At 39.1% G+C, this 25,479-nt stretch overlaps 1 protein-coding gene across 1 annotated transcript in view; it reads right to left on the bottom strand.

Moving 5' to 3' along the window:
* LOC127631750 (nectin-3-like protein) overlaps positions 1-25,479 on the bottom strand; it is a 51,032-nt gene that overhangs the window by 1,739 nt on the left and 23,814 nt on the right. The window contains exons 2-5 of the mRNA XM_052110057.1: positions 21,816-22,163; positions 14,826-15,125; positions 2,753-2,870; positions 1,258-1,409 (exon numbers count right to left, since the gene is read on the bottom strand). Coding sequence (XP_051966017.1) covers positions 1,258-1,409; positions 2,753-2,870; positions 14,826-15,125; positions 21,816-22,163 — 918 coding nt within the window. The remainder of the gene's footprint in view (positions 1-1,257; positions 1,410-2,752; positions 2,871-14,825; positions 15,126-21,815; positions 22,164-25,479) is intronic.

The following is a 25,479-nucleotide window of genomic DNA, read 5'->3' as shown; positions in this document are numbered from 1 at the left end:
TTTGTATATACATCCACATCATTTATCAGATGTTTGGAAATTGCTCTGCTCCCAAGAATGAACCAGACCTGTGGAGGTCCACAATTTTTCTTTGAGAACTTTGGTGATTTCTTTTGACTTTTCCATGATGTCAAGCCTTAAAATACATCCACAGATGTACACCTCCTATCAAAAGCTAATTGGCTAATTGTCTAAAGTCTTGACAAAAAATGTTTGGCATTTTCCAAGCTGCTTAAAGGCCAGTTAAATTAGTGTATGTAAACTTCTGACCCGCTGGAATTGTGATATAGACAATTCAAAGTGAAACAATCTGTTTGTAAACAATTGTTGGAAAAATTATTATTGTCATGCACAAAGTAGACGTCCTAAATGACTTGCCAAAACTATAGTTTCCTAATCTTAAATCTGTGGAGTGGTTAAAAACATGAGTTTGAATGACTTCAACCTAAGTGTATGTAACTTCTGACTTCAACTGTATTTCGCAACTAACTTGCAATTTTATGTTTCAATCACATCTGTTGATAGAGAGCCCAGAATTAAGTAGAAAACATTTAACTAAAATGTTGTCATTTAGTTTTCCTTGGTAAAAACGCATGGTAAAAAGCACAGCTGCAAATAACTGGTTGAATGGAAACACTTGTGAGAGTGAGCGTTGCTCCAAACTTTATTTACGTCATTCCAGAAACCTCACGGGCCAAGTGTGGACAGTTTGCCGTGTTCAGCCAGCTCTCAAAAAGGCATCATGTTAATTGTTTTCAGCATGGGACTCATGAATGCAAATATTCAGTAACAGGAAATGTAGAGACAACAAACACACACCTGACACACACTTAAAACAACACAACGATAAACACAGCAAAACATCCTGTAACTAATTTCACATAAGAGACGACTATAATGCTTGTAAAAAAGTATTTGTAACAAACACTGTCTAGTGCGAGATTGCATCATTTGTGGAAAAATTTTTAAATGTTATGTTCTCATGAACTAAACCTTCAACTCACTGTGGACGTCCAGCTGGACAGAATGTTAAAAAGTCAAAATAACAAAAAAAGGAAACAAAATGTGCTCTAATAGTAACCATACTATACAGTGTGTTTAATTCTTGAATGAGTGTCTAACCTGTGCTAGATGATCTTTTGAAAAACGTCATGTTGAATGAAAACATTTTGTCACATTATATGGGCTTCAGTCCCCCATGGAGTAAACATCATCACTGCTATCTATGAATTTCTAAGTTTAAAAGAGACCTCTTACCTACTATCAAGATTCTTACATCCTGAAAGTGCTGCCCAATATCGTTTTGAACGTCACACCTGTATTGTCCAGAGTCACTCTGCTCTACAGGACGAGTAAACACTAGACTGCCATTAGATGAATCCACACCTGCAGGCATTGGTGCGTCCAGCCTGGGAGATGATAAAAGACAGGATGATCAGTTTAAAATTGGTTGACAAGGTTGTTTTTTTGCTGTTGCAGGTAGCTACTCTGAAGCAACCTGGGGTTTTGTACCTTGCTCATAGAAGTATGACACAGAATGATTCAGAGTCTCTGTAACTTCCCAGTTCACATAGGCTTTGCTCACATTTTTTTAATCCAAACTTTAGCACTAACAATCTGCACTATGTTTAGCAAGTTATGAAATCAGGTAAAGGTATATTAGTTGCCATTGTAATGACCTTATACAACAAATTATGAAAAACTTGCATTCTAAAGCCAGGCCTACATTAATACATTTTAGTGTGAACAAAAAAGCATGTCAGGCTGTCAGTGTAAACGAACCCATACTGACCCAACAAGCGATCAAATCTGCAACCTATTATCCTAAATTAAAGAGAGTTTACCCTCATGCCATCCCAGATGTGTATGACTTCGTTTCTTCTGCTGAACATACACAGATTTTTTGAAAAATCTTTCAGCTCTGTTGGACCTCATAATACAAGTGAATGGTGGCCAGAAATGTAAAGCTCCTAAATGCACATAAAGACAGCACAAAAGGAATCCACAAGACTCCATTGGTTAAATCCATATATTCAGAAGTGATATGATACAGTAGGTGTGGGTGAGATACAGGTCAATATTTGAGTAATTTTTTACTATAAATTCCTTCCTGCCCAGTAGGTGGCGACATGCACAAATAATATGAATCACCAACACCAAAAGAAGAAGAATGTGTAAGTTAAAAAGGACTTAACTATTTATCTGATTCTCCCCCTCACTTATCATATCACTTAATACGTAGTCTTTTGGATTACGTTTATGCTGCCTTTATGTGCTTTTGAAGCTTCAAAATGTCTCCATTCACTTGAATTGTATGGATTTACAGGACTGAAATATTCTTCTAAAAGTATTTGTTTGTATTCTGAAAAAGAAAGAAAGCCATACACATCTGGAATGCCATCGCGGTGAGTAAATGATGAGAGCATTTTTAGTTTTGGGTGAACTATCTCTTTAAGGGCCATTTTCACATGAAGTGCTATTTTTAATGACCCCTGATCCAGACATTGCTTTACTACCACCCATAATGCCCACTAAATCTGCTGGATCATCCATACATCCTCAATACCTGCCAAACCTCTAGATATCCTGCTTTCCCAATTGTAACACCCCTGTTCTTTAGTATTACTGAGTTAGTACTTAATATGAATACACTTTTGGTCTTCTCAGTGTATTTGAAGGATGCAGAGATGAATGGACATCTTACCTATTATCATTATGTGCAGTAAACCTTAGTGTAAGTGGGAGCACATACCTGGTCCAGAGGAATAAATGAGCAGGTGGGTTGGCGTTGGCTATACAGTCCAGCTTTACATTTTCTTGTCCCACATACCACACCTCCTCCTGGCCCAACACCATAACATCTGGAGCAACTGTAACAGAATTTAAATAATTGTTCCATTTAGCTTAAAACAAAATAAAAAATCTGAATATTCCCTGGCTATTCACCATTATATTGTTTGAAACCTTTTTCACTCTGAAAGGAATCTGTGTTATGATAAATAGAGGACCCAGATGCAGGAAACAGTTCAAATTATATTTAATGGAATATAGAGGGGTTTAACAGCAGACAATCCAACAGCAAGAGTAATCCAAATGTTGATGATGATGATGATGATGAAGATGACAACGAAGCTTGGCAGGCAATGAAAGTAGTGATGTGGGATGAAGAAGGCAGAGATGACCAAATTCAGGGGGTACTGAGAGAGCTATATGACTGGAGCACAGGAAAACAGGTAAAGGCAAATCCAACTAAACACAAGAAAAGACCGTAAGCATGAGAGAGACAAAGCACAACACACAAGAACGATCCGACAAACACAACTCACACAAAGGGCTGCTTGTAAAGGGGAAAGGCAGAGGCTGGTAATAAGCATTACTGAGCAATGCCTCCGCGTAATTAACGCCACACCGGGGCTGAATAATCCCATGATAATACCCCCTCCCTACGTACGGCCCCAGGCACACTCAGGGCTGGTGACCTGGCGTTGGTGGAAACTGTCAATGAGGGAATGATCAAGTATGTCCCGTGCAGGGATGTAACATCTCTCCTCTGGTCCGTAACCTTCCCAGTCCACCAAATACTGGAACCTACACCCCCTCCGCCTGGAATCCAGAATACGCTTGACCAAATAAGTGGGTTCCCCATCTACGAGACATGGTGGTGGAGGAACAGGAATGGGCGGATTTATCAGAGAGTAAAAAACGGGCTTAATTTTAGAGACGTGGAAATTGTGGAAATTCAAAAGACGTTGTCAATGACAGCAGTCGCTGTCTCTCTAGAAGAAGGTAATTTAGGTAGAGGAATTAAATGTGCTACATCGAGAACCAGTCCACTAAGGTCAAAACGAGTGTAAATCCCTGGGAGTGAGGGCAGTAACAAAATCGAGGGAAATATGGGACCAGGGTCACGAAGACAGCAGCTAAAGATGTCCCGCTGGGGACAAACTGGAAGTCTTAGAACAAGCATAGACGAAAAGGTGACCACAAACTGACAAACATCACAGGCCATACATGACCACCAAAATCTCTGTCAGACCAGAGCCAGGGTGTGCCCAAATCCAGGGTGACAGGGTACTTTAGAGGAATGACACCAACGGATAACATCTGGACGGACAGACCCTGGCACATAAAAACAGCCCAGTTTTAAGTAGGGGCGTTACCCCTTGTCAGGCCATGTGGACCTTCAACTCAATCTCCTAGGACACTGCCACCACCACCAACTTGGCAGGAAAGATCCAGAAAGCTTGGTCGCTTGGAACGATCAAAAATACGAGACATTGACTAATGCCTGGAAGACTGCAGGGGCATTGACTAAGCTGAAAGGCATCACCAGAAACTGAAAGTGCCCCCTAGGGGTGTTAAAAGCAGTCTTCCACTCATCTCCCTCTCTGATGTGGACCACATCAGTGAAATAGTTGGCAGCCCGCAGATGCTCGAAGGCTGATGACATCAATGGGAAAGTGTACTGCCCTACAAAGGCAAAACGCCGTAACATCATGTTTGGTCAAAAATGAGTTAATGTCATTTCTGGGGTATTCAAGACCTCCTTTATCATGTGAATAAATATCGTGAGTCAATTTGATTGTTTTAACGAGAAATTAAAGGGCTATGACAACCGTAACATCCAAAACCATACGAGAAACCACAGCAGAATGCCGTAACAGTTGTTACGGCTCTTAGCCTTTGTTCCGGCACGCTTAAGTTGAGTTAAGGTGTTCTGACTTTGTTTCGCCTGGCATCAAGAGAGATGTTACGGTGCCGCTGTGATGATACTGTACTGTGGCTTTGTCATACTGTAAAAGATTACCGCTGTTTTATTGTCACCAAACCGCGTAACATACACACGACACATCTTTGAAATAAACTGTCAATGTCAGTGACAGCCTGGAGCTAGCTAAATTTAATCTGTATCACGTAAATTAGCGCTAACGTTGACGCTGACACTCGCCTCACATCAGATGCTGAAAACCAAATATTAAATACAGAGGCATCCTACCTTTCATGCAATTCGATATAATCCATAGAAGATATAATCCATAGCAATGCATGTCATCTGCTGTATCCACAACAATCCATACGTGTTTGAGCCATATTTCCTTCTTGCAGGTGTTCACGTCAGATTTTACAGCTGGTTAACGCTAACGTCCGAACAAAGTAGGCTAACCTAAATAGTAAAAGTAATTCCAACTTTTTTTCTGTATACTCTGTCTATATTATCTCAGAATTAAAAAGTAGTAATCCAAGTCGAGTTCGTTGACTGAGCATCTTGAGCAGTTTGGTGGCCCTTAACCCTTAACCCTTTAACTGTCATCTCTCCCCCTTTTTTCGCATAGACATGAAAATCACTATCCAAACTTAAATGGTTGTATTTCAAGAATGCTTTGTCATATATACCTATGGACAAGTTGTGTTCCAAATTTTAGGTTGATATCTCAAAAAATTAGCTTTCAGTAAGATTTTATTTGAGCAGTAAAAAACTTGGAATGAGCAGTCTCTAATCTCTAATGTATTGGTCCAATGTTTAATTAATTATTACTCTATATCTTGCATTTAAATACATATACCTTTGTATTCAGTTATAATTAAATTATCTTTATTGTGAAAATATGTATTGTATTTATTCATACTGTACATACTGTACTGCAAAGTAACTTATCTGTTATACTGTTTAACTGTGTTAGTGTTGCCGCACTATCCTGATCATTATAGCACTAAATAGGAACAACCAAAGGTCTTCTATATAATTTAAAACAAAACCATGATGACTAGACCTTGGTTAGGTGTTCTTATAATGGATGTAAGTATGGTGAACAGCAAGTAAATATTGATTATATGTCAGTTACGGCCTTTTGCCTTTGCATGACTCCTGATTTTTGGCACATGATACAAAGGCAGAGTACAGTAACTGCCAAACAAGGGTCAAAGGTCAATTTTGAGCTCAAGCTTTTTGCATACAAACATTTCTTCAGTATAGCAACTAGTTGTGAAATTTTGGGAGTCCTACCTATAATACTTTTGTCTGGACAAAACAGAAACTTTAAAGTCATTTTTCTCAGTTTCACACTCTAGTGAGTTAAGGTCTTTTGCTTTTGCAGGGCAGTGTAGGTGTTCTTAATGGTGAAGTAATTCAGCCTCCGATAGTCAATACAGGGCCGTAGGGAGTCATCATTTTTTTTCACGAAAAAGAATCCCACAATTGCAGGAAAGAAGAGGGCCAAATGATCTTGGCTGCCAGAGAATCAGAAATGTATTTCTCCATGGCCTCCCTTTCAGGGGTCGTGAGCGAGCATAAACCACCCTTGGGGGGAAATGTACCTGATTTAAGCTCTATAGCACAATCATAGGCACGATGATGAGGAAGAGATGTAGCCCAAGACTTACTGAGCACCCCTCTCAGGTCGTGGTACTCCATGGGCACACTGGAAACATTGATGAGTTCATCCTGCAACACAGAACAAGAAAAAGGGGAAGGCGCAGACAAAATTCAAGAAGCATGACAGAAAGTACTCCAAGCCAATATCGTGTTACCAGACCAGCAAATGTGAGGATTGTGTGTGGATAACCATGAATGTCCTAGGATGACTGGGGTGAGCAGAGACTCAGTTATGTAAAATGAGGTGAGTTCAGAAGGATTACTTGAGACTGTAATGTTTAAGGCGGTGGTGCAGTGAGTTATTTCCATAAAGTGAGTGCTTCATCGAGTATTGACCAGAATATTGACATTGAGAGTAGAAGTTGGGATCTTGAGAGCCTTGGCCAGGGAAGTATCAATGAGATTGGCCTCAGGACCACAGTCGACAAGGGCTTGACAGGAGTGATGCAGAGAACCCCACTGCAGTCGTACTGGGAGGAGAGTCGAAGATGAGGAAGATCCACAGTAGAGACACAGACCTTGTGTGCATTCCTTGTGTGTATTGGGTTCTTCTCCTCGTGGAACAACTGAGCCCACCTGCATGGGTTCTCCCTCAGATAACTGGCTGACCGCAACCTGACTCAAAACTCACCTGGAAGTTGACAAAGCATATGGCAGATGCTCATGAGCTCCAGTAGATCATAGACATGAGTGACGCTGAAGACGTGCATCCACTCTAATAGCAAAATCAACCAGTCCATCAAGAGTCTTTGGTAGATCCAGAGCAGATCTAAGCGTCCGAAACTCTCTGCCATGAGCTGCATGGTCGAAGACCTTCCAAAGTTCCTCAGTGAAGGACTGGAACAAGGAGCAACATGGATGTTTCTATTCCCACACTGCCATCCCCTACAGACATGCCCAACCAGTCAGCAGTGAAATAACATAGCCACCTTTTATTGCTTGGTGGGAAATGCAGACGGCTGCAAGGACAAAAGACAGAGAGGATAAAAAAACTCTGCAATAGCTAGGCTCCCGAATAGGATGCTGGAGGGTTGATCCAAGGCTAAGATCATGGAGCAGTGGGTGGTGCTGACGCCGGCGGGGGTTGCAGTGTCAGTGTGGGCACAGTGGACTCATCTTGAGATGAGTCACCGGACGAGGGAGGAGAGCTCGGTGAATTGCGCTACCAAAACTTAGATGGCTCTTACGTGGATCTTGTGGCCTCCTCTTGCTGAGCGAGACGGGAATTCTTACAAGAGAGAAACTGCTATATCATGGTGAGTCCTGCTGGGTCCATGATGTTGGTCGGATTATTATGTTTTGATAAATAGAGTACCCAGATGCAGGAAACAGTTCAAATTATATTTAATGGAATATAGAGTGGTTTAACAGCAGACAATCCAACAGCAAGAGTAATCCAAATGGTGATGATGATGAAGATGACAACGAAGCTTGTCAGGCAATGAATGTAGTGAGGTGGGATGAAGAAGGCAGAGATGACCAAATGCAGAGGGTACTGAGAGAGATAAATGACTGGAGCACAGGAAAACAGGTAAAAGCAAATCCAACTAAAAACAAGAAAAGAGTGTGAACATGAGAGAGACAAAGCACAACACACAAGAATGATCCGACAAACACAACTCAAACAAAGGGCTGCTTATAAAGGCAGGCAGCAGATGGTAACACACAAAACAACAAAACAAAAAAATAAACCGGGGCTGAATAATCACATTACAATCTGGGCCTGTCAAGCTCCTCTTTTCTTTCCTATGATAATTTATGTCTATGCAGTTAAACTTAAAATGTATTATTTTAATATGATATTGTTTAATGTTAGACAATACAAACACTGTGCATTAAAAACAGTGTTACATTAAAATTTTATCATATCACAATAAGACCAAACCACAATAACACAGAAACCTGAAAATGACACGATGAAAACAATACTGTAGAGTCCCAGAGACTGCAAGGGGAGATGTGACTGACTAACCGAATTTAACAGAAACATCAGGATACTGATGCATAGCTGGGGCTGAGAAAATAAAATGAAGAGTGAGATGGAAGAAATATCCAGGAGTGAAACAGGGAGTGCTGAGATCCAACCCCAGCAGTCTATACAAAACAATATCATCAAATTCTTATCAACATGGGAAGTGTTCATCTTATTATTGAACCATGCAAACCACAGTATCTGCAATTACCTGAACTCCTCAATATGTCCAGAAGTTTCAAACTTACAATGTTTGAAGCAGTCAGCGTTTTATTTAATCTTGAACAATAAAAATAAGGAATAGTTCAACCAAAAAGAAAATGATCTCATCATTTACTCACCCTCATGCCATCCCAGATGTGTATGTCTTTCTTCTGCAGAACACAAATTAAGATTTTTAAAAGAATATCTCAGCTCTGCAGGTCAATACAATGTAAGTGTATGGTGACTAAAACTTTGAAGCTCCAAAAAGCACATCCACAAATGTAATCCATACACTCCAGTGGTTTAATTCACGTCTTCTGAAGTTATCCAATCAGTTTTGGGTGAGAACCGACCCAGTGTAATCAAGCTTGAAATCATGATCACCAAGGAAGTCAAGATTTATTGTAAAAAGGAGTTATATTTGGCCTGTTCTCTCCCAAAATCCATTGGATCACTTCTGAAGACATTGATTTAACTATTGGAGTCTTATGGATAACGTTTATGCTGCCTTTATGTGCTTTTGGAGCTTCAAAGTGCTGGTCACCATTCACTTGCAGATGATACGAGAATTTTCATTTTTAGGTGAACTATTCCTTTAAAAACTTTTCCTCCTCAAAAAACGCTACAAACCTTTTAATTCTGAAATGACATCAGCTAAATGGATACATTCAACACATGACAGCCCATATTTGAACATTATCAAGGCCTATTTGGTATTAAGACACCCAGTTACGACATCAATCTTGAGTAAAATAATTAATTGATATAATAATTGTATGACATGACCCCTTTAAAGAAACAATAGGTATTGATACAAGAATGGGGTTTACAGGCTTAAAAAAACGTTTTCTCACTTTTAAACATTTTGTTAGGCAGTCTGTGATTTATTGAGAACTAAAGCCTCTGTCTGTCAGAATGGACCTCTCCCACTTGTGTTTCCACTCTTGTAGCTGCCCTTGCTGTGCTCAGATCAATATTTCATAAAGCACCTCCATTAAGCAGTGCTCCGTTCAAACAGAGAGCAGCCAACAGTTCAAAATGCCAAGAGAAAGCATATTGAGGATTAAGATGTTAAAACGACTCCTAAATTAAGGTTTCATGAGAGTTTGAGGGTCACAAATGTGAGCTCATAAGCTATCTGTGCTTCTCGTTTCATTCAGGCCACCATTTAAAAAAAAAAAATATTTGATAGAAATTGCACTCACAGAGAGAACTTTCAAGTGATGAAATATTTTACAGCTACAAAAAACAAACAAAAAAACAGGAACAAAACAAACAAATAACATAATTGGAAATAACAGACATTTACATGACCTCTAAATTATGTCATAATTTACTCACCCTCATGTTGTTCCAAACCTGTATGACTTTCTTTCTTATTTGGAACACAACATTTGTTTAAATGAATAATTAAGTTCTCTGTAGGTCTACACAATGCAAGTTCTCACATGAACATGCGAGCCCCTCTAAACGAGCATCTCTAATGGCGCTCGTGAATGTGCAACGGACAAGATATTCACTGCAAAATGGTTTCAGTTTGTATGCCTTCAGAAGAATTGGAATATGACTACTTTTACAATACTTTTGGGTCCCTCTTAAAGCTTTAAATTTAGTTCCTATCAACTGTTGTTGTACTGAAGAGATGAGCCGTGATATTTATTCAAACATCTCCTTTGTGTTCAGCATAAGACAGTACTGTAAGTCATACGTGTTTGGAACAATATAAGTGTTACGTCCCAAACATGTGTCTGTGTTTTGGTTTGTTGTTGTGTTGTATTATGTTCTCTCTCTCTCTCTCTCTCTCTCTCTCTCTCTCGCTCTGTCTCCTTCTATCGTGCTCACAGACACTCGCTACTGGATCAAAGAAGCATCCATAATTTTTACTAGTCTGACTTCATCACCAAATATTGCCAATTCGCCTGTTTAAAAAACAGTTAAAAACTCAATGTCGACAGTCTGTTGTTGGCTCTGCTTTGTTTCACACCATTGTAAGATATCTGCTCATGTAAAAATGTTAACTTTAACTGTATATCATTGTGCCGTAACACAATGATATACTAGAAACACTGGGTAAGGAGTAAGTGTCACCCTTTGTAAGTTTTGTGTTTGTGTTAGAGCAGATTAGTAAGGTGTCTTGAATGCTGAAGATTGATTTTGTTTCACTTTTTCTTTTGTTACTTAGTCTAGAGCAGTGTTTCCCAACCTTTTTCCAGCCACGGCAAACTTTTTATGACTACAAAATGATATGGCACACCACTATCCCACATAGGCTAACCATCGTCAATATTTTTCCTTTTCAAGAACATGTCCGTGTTTTCTGTCCATCTTAGTAGCAAGTTTACTTTACTGTAATGTTTGAAATACGGGCATGCAAAAAAAAACACACACAAGTCACGTAGGTAGGCTATGCTGTGTGAGGTCACAGGTGGCAAGAGCGCTAAATGGGTTATGAAAAAACGACATTTGCTTCTTTTCAAAAATTTTTATTTATTCTTGCAATGCCACAACAATTTACAGGGATGCAAACTCATCAGGGGTGAAAACGTTAAGACAATCACTGGTTCATGGAGTTTTTTTATGGGGATATTTCTTTTAAAGAATAAGCTAAAAGCACCAATTCAAGCTATTTTAGTCACTAGGTGTCACCACCTAGTGACTTATTTGTCACTAAGTGGTGACAAATAAGCATCTTATGTGCTATGAGGGAGTCAGTGAATCATTTTGAGTCATTCATGACCGAAATCCACCAAGAGACTTTATAGTGTTCAAGCATTAAAAGAACAAAGCAGATCTATAGTCTTGATTCAGTCTGAGCATTATTTTTCATCCATAAATTCAACAATAATAGTCTAATATTGAGTTTCAATAACGTCCTTACCTTCTCCTTTATTAAAACTTGCATGGCTACAAATCTACTGACTTCAGTATAAGAATTATAAACCCAAAGCTTATTTCAACTGCTGAGCATGGCTTATTTCAGATAAGACCACAATAATAGACAAATAATAATAATTTAGAGTTTCAATAATGTTCTTTCATCATTGTAAAGCGAATTTCACAGGAGTTGTGTCGAGGTGTCAACGCTCAATGCCGTTCAATGCCAGAGTCAAGTGCCACATTGCCCTCCACATGACAAGAGTTACAGAAAGCGTCACAGAGGGGTGATTTTACAAGTTTGCCATGTAAAAAAGCAGGAGGTGTGCACAATTGATATTGAAAACATTTATTTTCAAGAGAGAAAAAAAAGCTTGCAGTTGCTTTGATAGCAGAAAGTAATAAAAGGACTCGTTTATGTTTAGATCTAAGCGTTTTCTTGGTGAATTTAAATTAGTTCAATAACCGGGGTCTCCGATATTCATAAAAGATAAGATAATATTTAATTAAAAGAACTTATGACACATTCAATGTCTCTTCACAAATTTGGACAGTTTTTAAATATTTCTTGTTGCTTAGTAGCCTAATCTCAAAGACATTATTAGTAAAGCAAAAACATGTGTGTGAAAAACACTTTGGTGTAAAGTGACGTCACTTCATAGACTTCAATGTATTCTGCAGCGCTGACGCGAGTCATGTGAAAGACCCTTAATGCGTATAAATATCAGTCACTTTTGCACATTAATCGTTGCTCTTCACAATCACATAAGTGACCGATTATGGTTTCAAAATGACAAATTTCTCCGAAAGGTGAGGAGTTTGGATCCCTGAAATTATAATTTTTTTTCATGCATTTATTTATTTTGTGGAGTTTTATAATATTGCACGGCACACCTGAAATTCTTTCACGGCACACTAGTGTGCCTCGGCACAGTAGTTGGGAAACACTGGTCTAGAGGAATTTGGGTAAATATAGTGGATGGTTTTTGTTTTGTTTTGTTCTTTGATTTGGCTCACATCCCTTGTCTCCCTTTGTCCATGTGTAATGTACAGTTGAAGTCATAAATTTACATACACTTAGGCTGAACTCATTTTTAATCACTCCACAGATTTAATATTAGCAAACTGGCAAGTCATTTAGGACATCTACTTTGTGCGTGACACAAGTATTTTTTTCCAACAATTGTTGACAGACAGATCGTTTCACTTTTAACTGACTATATCACAATTCCAGTGGGTCAGAAGTTTACATACACTAAGTTAACTGTGCTTTTAAGAAGCTTGGAAAATTCCAGAAAATGATGTCAAGCCTTTAAACAATGAACTTCTGATAGGAGGTGTACTGAATTAGAGGTGTTAAGGCCTACCTTCAGTGCCTCTTTACTTGACATCATGGGAAAATCAAAAGAAATAAGCCTCTTGGGAGCAATTTCAAAATGCCTGAAGGTACCACATTCATCTGTACAAACAATAGTTCACAAGTATAAACACCATGGGACCATGCAGCCATCATACCGTTCAGGAGGCAGATGCAACACATTCTGTCTCCTAAAAATTAAAGTAGTTTGGTGGGAAAAGTGCAAATCAATCCCAGAACAACAGCAAAGACCTTGTGAAGATGCTAGAGGAAACAGTTAGACAAGTATCTATATATGCAGTAGAACGAGTCCTATATTGACAACCTGAATGGCTGTGCAGCAAGGAAGAAGCCACTGCTCCAAAACCACCATAAAAAAGACAGAATACAGTTTGCAAGTGCACAGGGGGGAAAAGATCTTACTTTTTGGTCCCCTGGTCAAAGGAAACAAAAATGTAACTATTTGGCAATAACGACCATCATTGTGTTTCAGTCAAATCACAGGCTAATGTAATCTCTCAGTAAGGATAGCATAAACATATGTGGCTTGCTGTCCCTGGCGGAGGGCTCGAGGCTTGACCTGAGCTTGAATGCACCACTGAACTGGATTAGTATTGATGGAATAGATAGGAGGAGATGGGGAGGTGTTGGGATGCCAGAAGCTCTCAATTCTACGTAGAGGTAAGCTGTTGTATATATACTCTTACTCTGGCTGTGTGATTGGTCGGATTAAATGAACTTGCTCTGAACTTTGTTAATAAAACACCATTTCAGTAGTTTGCAAGTTAAAGTATTACTGAGGATAGTGTAAACATATGTGGCTTGCTGTCCCTGGTGGAGGCCTCGAGGCTCGATACTTGACCTGAGCTCGAATGCCCCCCCAAAAGAAACCAAGAAACGGAACAGCAAGTCACTTGCGTTGTAGCCTCGTGAGACGCGGAAGTGATGTTTTGGAAGAATAAGAGGAACTGATTGATTGTAATGACAATACCCCCCTCCCACACACACACACACACACACACAAAAGAATGGAATCTGAAACGATGTACTGAAAGGAAAGGGGTGCGCTTGCCTAGACCTGTGTGCAGGAGTGGGCAGAGTTGACAAGAAAGATAGAATGAACGGAGCTGCTTGAGAAAGCAGCCTTATGCTAGGGTCCGCATGGGGGTTAGAAAACCAATAGGTGTAGAATAGGGAGGAATTGGGGAGTGAAATTTTGTATGAAACACTGAAAGACAGAGGAGGTATCGGCAGCAGAGAAATTAGCTCATGGAGAGCTATTGTGCACAGGAGGGATCCTTACACCTTAATGCATGAATCCTGGCCGCCCAGGCTGACCTTAAGTCTCCCTACTGGGTTGGTTCGACGGAAGGGCTTAAGTGGTGAATGGTTCGAGCCCAGAGTACATAACTACTATCTAGATTAAGTGTTGGTAACACAGCAAATTGGATAAATAGTGCTCCGAAGGGTGCTTTGAAGGGAGAACAATCATGATATTCATGTTGAAAGATGACTTCAAAATGGAATCACGAAGGGATCACGCCCTAAACGAGCTGTGCGACGAGGTAATGAGGCTGATAGGAATCACCTGTATGGGAAAACCAAATTAAAATGCTGGGGAGCGTTGGCATGATGGTTGAATTAAATAGTTAATCTTTCTTTAGGAGGTTTAGACAAGAGAACATATGAACAGTCGTAGAGAGTGGTTTCATGTGTACGAGTCACCAAAGTAGCCGGATTGCAGAAGCAGCTTCACGTGAATGAACCACTCTGCATGGAAAAAATAGATTAGGAGGAAAGACAGAAAAAGTAGTATCAGTCGATGTTGAAGTTGATGAGCTGCTGTGGCAGCTTCTGTAGAAACACCCCAAGACTTGTCCAGGTCTGTAATAGCAATTTTTTTTTATTCCCAGATACTGTATTTCCAGGTTTTACATGTCTGTGGAAAGCCTGAATCTAAATACAAAATCTAACAGTGGTGGCAACCGGAGAAAAGTTCTTCTACAAGGTGACCTTTGATGAAAACAATTCATATTCATACTCACAAAGCACATTGAGCCGATAGGGAATGCGGAATTCCATGGACAGTGCCGGGTGACGAACAATGCAGCTGAGGGCGTGGTTAAACGCATCACGGGTGGGGGCCCATGTGTAGCGCACTGAAGTGGTGGAGGTGCCATCAGGCTCCTTCTGTGTAATGACCTCCGTGCTACCCAACAGGTCTGATTCCCAGACCACCTCTGCTGCTGGGCGACCCCTCTCTGCTGTACATGTGGCCACCAGAGTTTCATCATCTCCATCCAGCAGGGACAAGGAGCCAGGAGACACATATACTTTTGGCTCCACTGAAGAAGAAACCAAGAAATAGAAAAGAACAGAATTAAACAGAGGAAAAATTAAATAAAAATATATATGAAAGTCTTCGCATTATACAACAAAATATCAATTCAAGAGTCATTTATTTAAAACATGGCAAACACCTTTTCAAAACATTTTGCAACAAAATGTTTATAAGGTTTTAGACTATTAATACAATTGATAGGCTATGCGGTGCAAAATTCTGACTAAAAAGTGCAGTATTTGTGCACTCACTCTGCTAGAATACCTGTGTAAACTTGAGGTGAATTACTTTATACAAACACTAAAATCGCCTTGGGACCAGTTGGTTAAAACTTGTTGCAATATTTGCTCAGAAAAAAAAAAAAGAAAAAAAGCATAACTTAGCATAACTAAGTGTTCTAATACTTCTTGGGGCCAATGTATATTACAAAATTAGTTATTGATATTTAATCTGCAGGATATTGCACTAGTCAAATAAATAAAAAACATGGATCTTGGTATACTCAGGAAAAAGGAGAATTTGATTGATTAAACCAACTGTACGAATTCACATTTAAAATGGATGATGCCAACACTCTGAAACTACTGTTTGCTGAGATAGAAGTTCAACCAGCCTGAGTGTGTCTGAGTGGCATCGGTCAAAAAAAAAAGACATATAAGAGTCTTAATATCGTTGTGAAACTCTACATGGGTTTTAAAGAGAACAAAGACAAGATCCATTATGTATTACAGATGAAGCAATCATTGTGATATGTCAGTTTTGTTGCCATAATTTGTTCAGCTGCCTTGAGCAACAAAACCCAACACTGATTAAATTAAAAACATTGACTCGATTTCAACTATTGTTTTCTTTCTGAAATAACATTAGCTGAGAGACCATTCACCTGAAAGGCTATGTTTAAATGCCCAAATCCATTTTTTGTGAGGTTGTTCACATGATCTTTTGAGACATTAGATCCCAGGAGGGGAACAGGCTTGGCCGGGAGGGATTTAACCTCCGGGCGCCTCTTAGGAACCTGATAATCAAGTCGTGCTTACCCAAAGACTTGCCATCTACTGCGTCGTGGTGGGCTGCGATAGCAGCTACATACACCTTCAAGGTGGACGGGGACAGCCTCCCCTTCAACCTCTCTTGCAGAAATGAGAGCACTGACCTGACTGCAAACCTTTGTGGGTCTTCGGCCCAAGAAGAACAACAATTCGTGAACAAGCGCCACTTTAGGGTGTAAAGATGCCGGGTAGAAGGGGCTCTGGCTTGGTTGATTGTGTCTACGACGGCAGGTGGTCGATCAGTGGGGAGCATTCCTTCGGTTGAAGGAAACACAACGTTGCCATGGTCATGTTCTCGCAGTGAGAACATGAACCATCCACAAACGCTGCCTCGGTGTGATCGCAGCCCAGACACACAAGACAGAGCCTGTGGCCGTCTGAAGTAGAGCACTCTACCGCATCCAGGAACTACACAGTGGCGGAAAGGCATCTTTATAAAGACGTGTCCTAAAAAGGACATTCAATGCCACTGTGTATTGCTCTTTTAGAGGAAAATACTCTTTTAGAGAAAATCACTCTTTTATAAACTCTTCTAGTTTGCGCTGTCGAAGCGCCCAGAGAAAGTCGCTGAAGTGCGCCGTAGATCCAACAGCAGATCACCAGAGGTAAGAGGAACAGGTGTGTGTGTGACTCACAGCTCGCTGCATACACGACCATCGGCTCCAAAGAAAATATCTGAATGAAACAGACGTATTTCCCTGCCTTTATACCCGCATGTCCAGGGGCAGGACATGCAAATTCTGTCTGCCAACTTCTCATTGGCCTTTTTTCATAGATCAGAGGTATATTCGGCGCTCAAGAGAGACACCTAGCATCGCTTCTTCGACACAATGTTGAAGTGAGCGACAGACGGGGAACAGTACTTATATCTTGAATTAAGTACATTTTATTACCCAAATGGAAAATTGAGTTTGGTGTTTTAAATTAAAACTTTTAAGCATAAATCTCACAAAATGTTGTTAGGGTTTAAAAAAAAAAATTGTCCTGCCAATGCGGAAAGAAAATTAATTAAATATATTTATGAATCCAATCTAGTTTTAAAGAATGTTTAGATTTTTACTGGGAAAAAAGACAGAAATTCTGATTAAGATAAGTTGTAAAAAGGTATGTTCATCATCCATAAACATAAAAATATACTTAAATAAGTATAAATACCCATATTTTCTTATTATATAAATACGAGAAAAATTTCGGAATTTTAGTCTGAAAGACATTAACATTTTAATTTCTATTGTCACAATTTATGGTCACTGTTTAAAGCAAAGTGCAACAAACTTATTTCAACAATATTTTTAAACAAATGAAGTTCCAAATGTAAGTTTGGAAGAACTTGTTCGTCTAGGCCTGCCAATCATATCCCATAGATATACTGTATAAACAGCTGCTTCCCTCCGACTGGAGATGATTCTTCTGGCATCCCCTCCACCACCTCATCTCCACCTTTATATTTCATAATGCTTTCATTACCAATTTTTCTACCCAATTATTATTTTAAAATGGTCTTTCTATTTCTTAAGTCAGATAATCCAGGAGGGGATCTCAGAGCTCAAATCCAGTCCTGTGCTCGAGCCTCTCCGTTTTCGACAGCACACCAAATACGTTTACAAGGTGTGCTCCAGGACTATATGAATCACTGAACTCGTGAAATATATTTTGCTACTTTTTTGTTATATTTGTTGTGCAATACATTGTAGTGCAGTAAATATAGTGCAATTCATAAACAATTTTTCAGATTATTCACTGCCAGGTTAAATCAAGCATTCAATTATGACAAATGGAAACGAAAATCATGAATTCCACTGACAGTTACAGGTCACATTGCAAAAATCAGCTACATATCTGATTTATTTCCACATCTGAAAGTGCTGCAGATCATAACTGAAAATATGATTAGAAAAATCAGAATTGAGCCACTGTTGTATGATCGTATGAACGTAGCCTCAATCTCTATTATTAGAATATGTGTATGAACCTTTTTAATATAACCTGTTCCCGTCTTCCAATATCCATCACCCTCTTTCTAGAGAATTGCAACAGCTGCACTCTTGCCCGTAAGAATCTGTTTTACCATGTGGGCCAGAAATGTCCACTTAATCCTAAACACAAGGCCATCAGCTCCACACACCTGTTCTACTCTTTTTACAGACCAATCCTATGTATGACAAATCTAAATAATGCCTGAGACCCCTAATGCTAAATATAACCCCATGGCATCTTCACGGAGGGACCCAGTGCATTAGTGAGCAATGACATTTGACTGTGAAGATCAAACCCTGCTTGCACTCAACTAACCTAAACCATATACCATAAAGCCATATGCATCACGCTGAAGCTCTGCTGACTCAGGACTTGCAGGAGCATCTTGGCAAACTATTCGCACCCAGCCCCCTTGAGATGAAAGAAATGTGGCTGGTTTGACTAGACGGTGCAGGGCTGCATTTCCCAAAGCATCACAAGCTTTAGTTGATCATAGAGAATATTGGCGCCAATGGTTTCTATGATCTACTTAAGCTTACAATGCTTTTGGAAAATGCAGCCCAGGATGGTTTGGGCAAGGCACTAGTTGTGGGTATTGATTTCTCATCAGAGTGTGCTAGAATCAAGGCTGGGTCACTATCGCCCACATAAATCCACTAAGCTCTGCTCTGGCCAAAAATGCCACTGAAAGTGAATAAAAATGGCCAAGATGAAAAAGAAAAGGAAAAAAGGCCTTTATGATATCTAACTATGATATATCCATTTTAGGCCTATCTAGCGATGGCTTTAGTGCTTCTGAAGACACTACAGTGACCTGTTGTCAGATACCTGCATTCGCTGTCTCAGAGGCAAGTGTTGTTGAGAGTGGAGCTAATACGAAGTGGCTTATGATGGAAAAATGCTAGAAAAATATATGCTAGAAATAAATATGCCATCATGAAAGTAAGTCTATAGGACAAATATTGATCTTCAATGACACCGCTTCTTAAAAATAAATACATTTTAGAATTATTTTTTTTTTTTAAGATAAATTAGTCATCCACACTAATAGACTAGTCGGCTGTTGGACAACTAGTTGATTAATCGACCATTTTGACCCATCCAAAATAAGCTCCTAATGCCTCCCTAGTTTTCTGCTCTGGGATGCAGTCAGACTGCATTAAAACTGATGCTCCTAAAACAATTTTTGCCATTATAATAGACTCCAGCACCACAATCAATGCCATTATGATAGTAAAAGGAAGAATGTGAATTGTGGGTGCAATCATACAGCTTGGCTTGCGTGCCACATCTTATGTGTTTTATTGTACAAATTCACATGGACATTGAGAATTCCTGTGATGATTCATCGTTCTTAAATTTACGGGTGGGTGCTTCAAGCCAGTGTGCTAAAAGTACACAAGCTCGAAACAAGCTGATTGGCCAGTGACTTTTTTTTGACGGTTTTGGTGTTTGAGTAAATTTCTCATTTTTGTGTGAAAATGCCACAGGAAAAATAACTCAGAACTTCAAACTTCCTTTCAAACTTTTCAGACTCTTTCCAGTTTTTGCATTCAGTCGACTCTGTCAAGGTTAATACAAAAAGGAGAAACATAAAATTAGCTTCTGTCATTCATGTTTTGCTGGAATACAGGAAATAAAGAAGGAACTGACTAAAAATTCCTCACAATACAAAATAGAACAAGGAATGTACTATCAGGCCAGTGTGTGATTTTTATCATCTCAGTAACTGTTTGACTTCATTTCTCTGGAGCAGAAAAAGGGGGCACTGTGAGGGGTGTTTCCACAACTGTAATTACAATCTACAAACATAAGCCATTCCAACATAAGTTTTACTAAATCACGACTTCCCTGTATTTCAGTCTTGTTTTCAATGGAGAATTTATGGAATGCTTGTTAATCATGTTTTAAACGCCTTGTATAATTAGAAATGATACATATATCTGCATTCTTACATTTCTGAAGAAAATGTAAGTGGCCACCACAATGCTATGGTGTTGCAGGTAGATGCAAGGGGTTGCTTCGTGGCAACTAGGGTGCTCTGGTTGGTTAATAGGTGGCTACTTATGGACCCATATAAAAAAAGCCCACCCCCAAGTCTCTAGATATTCTTGTCCCTACCCAGACAGCACACGTACGTCTCTGGGATATCTGTTTTAAAGTGTTTCATTAGGAAAGCATCACATTCTAATTCTAAACATCTTAAACAAATCAGATTTATATACATTCTGAATCATAAACGTCTGAAAGACATCTTCCGCATGTTTTATTGGCATCCGAGTTTTAGGTTGTTTGCTCATTGCAGATGAGCAAACAACCTAAAAAATGTGTCTTCCAGATGTAAAGACATACATCAAATAGATGTCTGGGTGATGTACATGTGCTATCAGTGTAGATATGGCTTGGGCACCTCATTCCAGTGCTTCCTACAGAATTCAGATTTTTGCAGTGGCAAAGCTCCATATGTGTGTATATATTTATCGAAATAATTACATGATGTGCCTTTGAAAGTTAAAATATTGTTTTATTTCCAAATCATTAAATTTAACTCTATTTTTGACCAACTTCCCTCTGCTCTATTTTAAATTGTTGTTCTATGTACTCATGCATCAGACGGACGCTTTGGAGCATCTCACTTTGGTTGTGTCGCATCTCACTACCTTTCAACGCATGTAGTCATTTAACGCTAGTCAAGCGTTGGGTTTTTAGGATGTTGCTTCAGGTTAAACGTAGTTTGAACCATGAGAAAAACGCATCTCGAGATCTCTGCATTCTGTTTTGCTTGGTCCAGCTGTCTTTGACTGCAAAAGCGTATCTGTGGAAGGCTGTGCTTCCTTCTCTCGTTGGTTTGACGAGGCATGTCGCCTGTACAGCGGGAGCGCTGACTGTCCCCTACTGCCAAATCAAGGTGGTATATCAAGCTTGAATTGCTCCGAGGGTATGAACATTCCTTGTTACTGATTTTACATATGGATCAGGTGCATAATTAATTATGTTAATTTATGTGTTTAATCAATTTCTAATGTTTAAAGTAATTTTTTATTTTAAGGTTTAAATTGATTTTTTTTATAAATTCAAATGTGTATCTTTATTTACACATTATCACATGAAAAACAAGTGTAATGACTGATTCTTGCTTCAGACATAAATGGCGTAAAGACTTAAGGTTCCTTCAGTAAGTCACTTTAGATTCAGTAACAGATCTAACTGATTCAGGGAGTTCATTCAGAGTAGAGTTCATTAGACTGATTCAAAACAATTACTTGTCAGTTTATGTGTCATTGGGATTGATTCACTAAAAAAAGGATCATAAGAGTCATTTGTTCGTGAATCGGACTGCGCTATATGTTTGTTATTGAGGGCAACCAAGTTATGAACACAAAGCAATGGAAAGATGCGTTGTTTTGCAAAGTCTGCAGGCAAAAGTCGTTAGTCTGATCATGAAACGTAACAGGACATCTCCTCTCAACAAACATCACAATTTGAATCATTCATGTCCATAGGACAAATCATTCAGGATGAGTTAGGTGTCACATTTTCCCACATTTTTAAGCTATTTTCAAACTGAGTAGATTTAAATAACTTGTGATTATTTTCAATTATCTTAAATTATGCTGCTCTATACATGAAACTGATGATGTAACCATTGATCGCAAAGGTGTACCCACCCATAATGTCCACATTTGTGGAGGCCTGCATGTTTCCAAGTTGGAAGGTAACGACCTTGCATGTGTAGGTCCCAATGTCTGCAAAACCCACACCCTCCAGGACAATGGATACATCATGCACCGAAGGATTGAGGAAGTGCACTCGTTTGCTGTACTCCTCAGCGATGGAGGTCCCATACTGGGGGTTGTAGACAGCTAAAGTAACGGTGCCGGAGTGCAGCCGGCGCTCCCAGGAACTCTGGGTGAGGCTGAGGTTCGTGCTCACATCCACCCTACAAGTCAAAGTGACGTTCTTCCCCAGCACAGCGATCACATGCTCTGGAACCAGCACCTCATTGGCCCGCACACCTGGAGAGAGATACATCATCAGGAACAATGATACAGGAAATAGATAAACCATCAAGAGGCATAAAGTAGACATATAATGAAAAACAGTTTTAAAAGGAAAAGAGGCAGGCGACCACGTATGACAAAAAAACGTATATCACATCATATGATATATGGCATATTTATATCACAAAACTATGAGCAGTTTTATATTATAATAACAGTTTAGGTCTCAATATAGTTATTTTTGCTGAAAATTCAACCTAAAATGGTGTATGAATGGTCAGCTGAATTCTATATTAAAGACTGCATGAATTCAAAATGAGTTTCGAGGCTTCTAGCCCATGTGTGTTAGCTTTGAGGTACCCTATATGTTAGTGTACACCTAAACGTTGACAAAATTCACTATTATAGATATATACATTTAACGTCTTTATCTTTTGGGAAAACAGACCAAAATATTCATGATATTTTTATGATCAAATGCTTAGAATGGCCCTCCTCCTGATACCACCTGCAACAGTCTAGAAAGTAGCAAATCATGGCTTGTGGCTGTGACGTAAACAACATTTAAAATAAGGTGACAAGCCCTTCGATATATATGAAAACTCTCAACAAACACAAGGGGGAAAATGTACTAATCAATTAAATACACTGGGTCTTCATTGCACCAAGTTGTAAGTTCCGTCACACGGTATATACGACACAGCCCTAACAAGGAAAATATCAAAATAAAAATCTTATATTCTTATGCTCTATTTTTATATTATTATTGTGAATCACTTCAAACTTTTATGTGGGCTTAACCAGCTCCATCTGTCTAATCTTGCTGACATCACTTCCATCAGAGGAACCCTTGAAAGGTCATACTGTAACTCAAGTACAGTTGTGGGAGATCTATTAAGGCAGATAATGAGGGCTTGTGTTTTCCCCAGCCGTAATTACACCCCATGCAGGAGGCCTTCCCTCTGAACTGCTGCAGTCTGCGAGTGCTGTGCCACACAGCCTGTGCTTCACATTCATAATGAGCAGCATACAGACCCCTGCATCACACCGCAGGACGCTCTTACTGTCCTCTCTGTTAACCATCTGAGCACCTTGCCTAATAAAAGCCTCTGGAACAAGATGAAAAACACCAACAGCCAATTTGGGAGCTTTTTTACTGTTTAATGGTTTTCTTTAATCTGCGTCTGTGCCCTTTGCATGTTTATTTGAACACACTGCAGTTATTTTCTGAAACATGTAAAGATGATTTTCTGGTGAGCTTGCAGTTACGATTACAATAGATGAGCCTGATTAAATAAAGGTGGAGGGAAGAGATGGAGATAGGCTTAATAGGTTCCTATTAAGCTTTAAAGAAACAGCTCACATAAAAATGAATATTCTCACAAATATTTACCCACCCTCATGCCATCCCAGATGTGTATGACTTTCTTTCTTCTGGACAACACAGAGAATTAAAAGGTTTTTAGGAGAATCTCAGCTCTGTAGGTCCATACAATTCAAGTGAGTGGTGACCAAAACTGTGAAGCTCCAAAAATATATACAGTATAAATATATTGGTCTGTTCTCATCCAAAATTGATTGGATCACATCAGAAGACATGGATTAAACCCCTGGAGTCTAACAGCTTACTTTTATGCAGCCATTATGCACTTTTTGGTGCTTCACAGTTTTGGTCACCATTCACTTGCATTTTATGGACCTACAGTGCTGAAATATTCTTCAATAAAATCTTAGTTTGTGTTCTGCAGAAGAAACAAAGTCAAAAACATCTGGGATGGCATGAGGGTGAGTAAATGATTAGGGTAAATCAAAACATTGCTACATTGGTTTAAGTATTCTGACCAGCCTAGCTCAAGCAATGGTACATCTGACTGAACAATGTGATTTGCGGCAGCTTGCCTGCTGGGCTACGATTGAAAGTGTATTACTGTTTATGCACATATATATATTATAATTATTATTATTCTTTTCATTGAATCACCATTATTTTCTTTCTTTATTTTTTTATTATTTGTTGTAGAATTTGGCTTAATCAAGGCAAATGCCTCAAGGCTACTTAATAATAATTTCCAATATTTCTCAGCACAGATCAAGGCTTGGAGGTGTTAAAAGTGAATCTTAAATAGTAAACAACAACATACTAGTTTTTGCAGCTTATTCTCATGCTGGAAATCATGGTGTTCGAAAATCAAATCAAAAGAACACGTCCCATGAAGATCACTGGAAAACATAGAAAAATTATAGGCTATAGAAATGGAGTTGTGCAAAACACATTCTGAGAGAAAAACTGAGCAGTCAATATATAAATCTCCTCAGTCATTAAAACCCACAAATTGCTGCATATCAGATGGAAAAATGGTTAATAGGGATGCTAAGCTTTCCTACCTTTAAAAAGCAGTGACAGCATTCAATGCTGTGTGTACAAATGAACTATTCATATCATTCAAAACAGTCAAAAGGTAAAGCAGTACTATTTAAAATACAAAGGCTGAGTATACAAGACCATGTCATAAAAAGTGGGTCTATGAAGGCACTAAATAGTGGCTGATATTTTGAAACCTTGGCAGCTGCATACTAGTGGTAAACCTCTGCTATTATCTCATGCCTATATAGGGGCAGGCTCTCCCTGTGCCTTTTCCCCTGCCCACCCTGTAATTGCAAAAATACCATCACAGACACAAAGAGTGAGACAGGGAGTAGAGAGAGAGAGAGAGTGCTCAAATATCAAATTTGCTTAGAGCAGAGAATCACCCATAGATAAATAGATAAAGATCTAGATAAATCTGAACTTGATGCCACCATGAAAAATAGATAAGCCACAATAATATCTTGTTTACTTGCTACTTACTACATCAGACAAACATCTTTCCAAACCATTTCAAAGACTTAATTCCATGAGGTTTGTCAAAGGCAGCAAATAAAGCCTCTATATTAATGACTACATGTCTCATATTCTGAATAAAATCCACATGAGTTAGGTAAAAGTAAGCAATAAAGGAAGCCGTTTTAACCATAACAATATATAACATATACAGTATATGCATTAAATAAAGTGTAAGTTGACAAGTTTACATTCTGCATTTATAATGCTAACCAACTATACGTTATGTGGTCATAATACACACCGGTGATGGTGACTTTAATGGTGACTTTTGTAAAAAGAATCCAAGTCATGAAAAATGTATTTTTATACTTTACAACATTGACACTAACATTCTTAGCAGGAAACCGATGGAGTAGGTACTCCAGGTAGGGAAGGAGGTATTGCCCCAAGTGAAGGAGTTCAAGTACCTCAGGGTCTTGTTCACGAGTGAAGGGACAATGGAGCGGG

The sequence above is a fragment of the Xyrauchen texanus genome, chromosome 38 (genome assembly GCF_025860055.1).
Source record: "Xyrauchen texanus isolate HMW12.3.18 chromosome 38, RBS_HiC_50CHRs, whole genome shotgun sequence".
Classification (NCBI taxonomy): domain Eukaryota; kingdom Metazoa; phylum Chordata; class Actinopteri; order Cypriniformes; family Catostomidae; genus Xyrauchen; species Xyrauchen texanus.
Note: the sequence above shows the minus strand (reverse complement) of the source record. Positions and strands in the feature narration are given on the sequence as shown.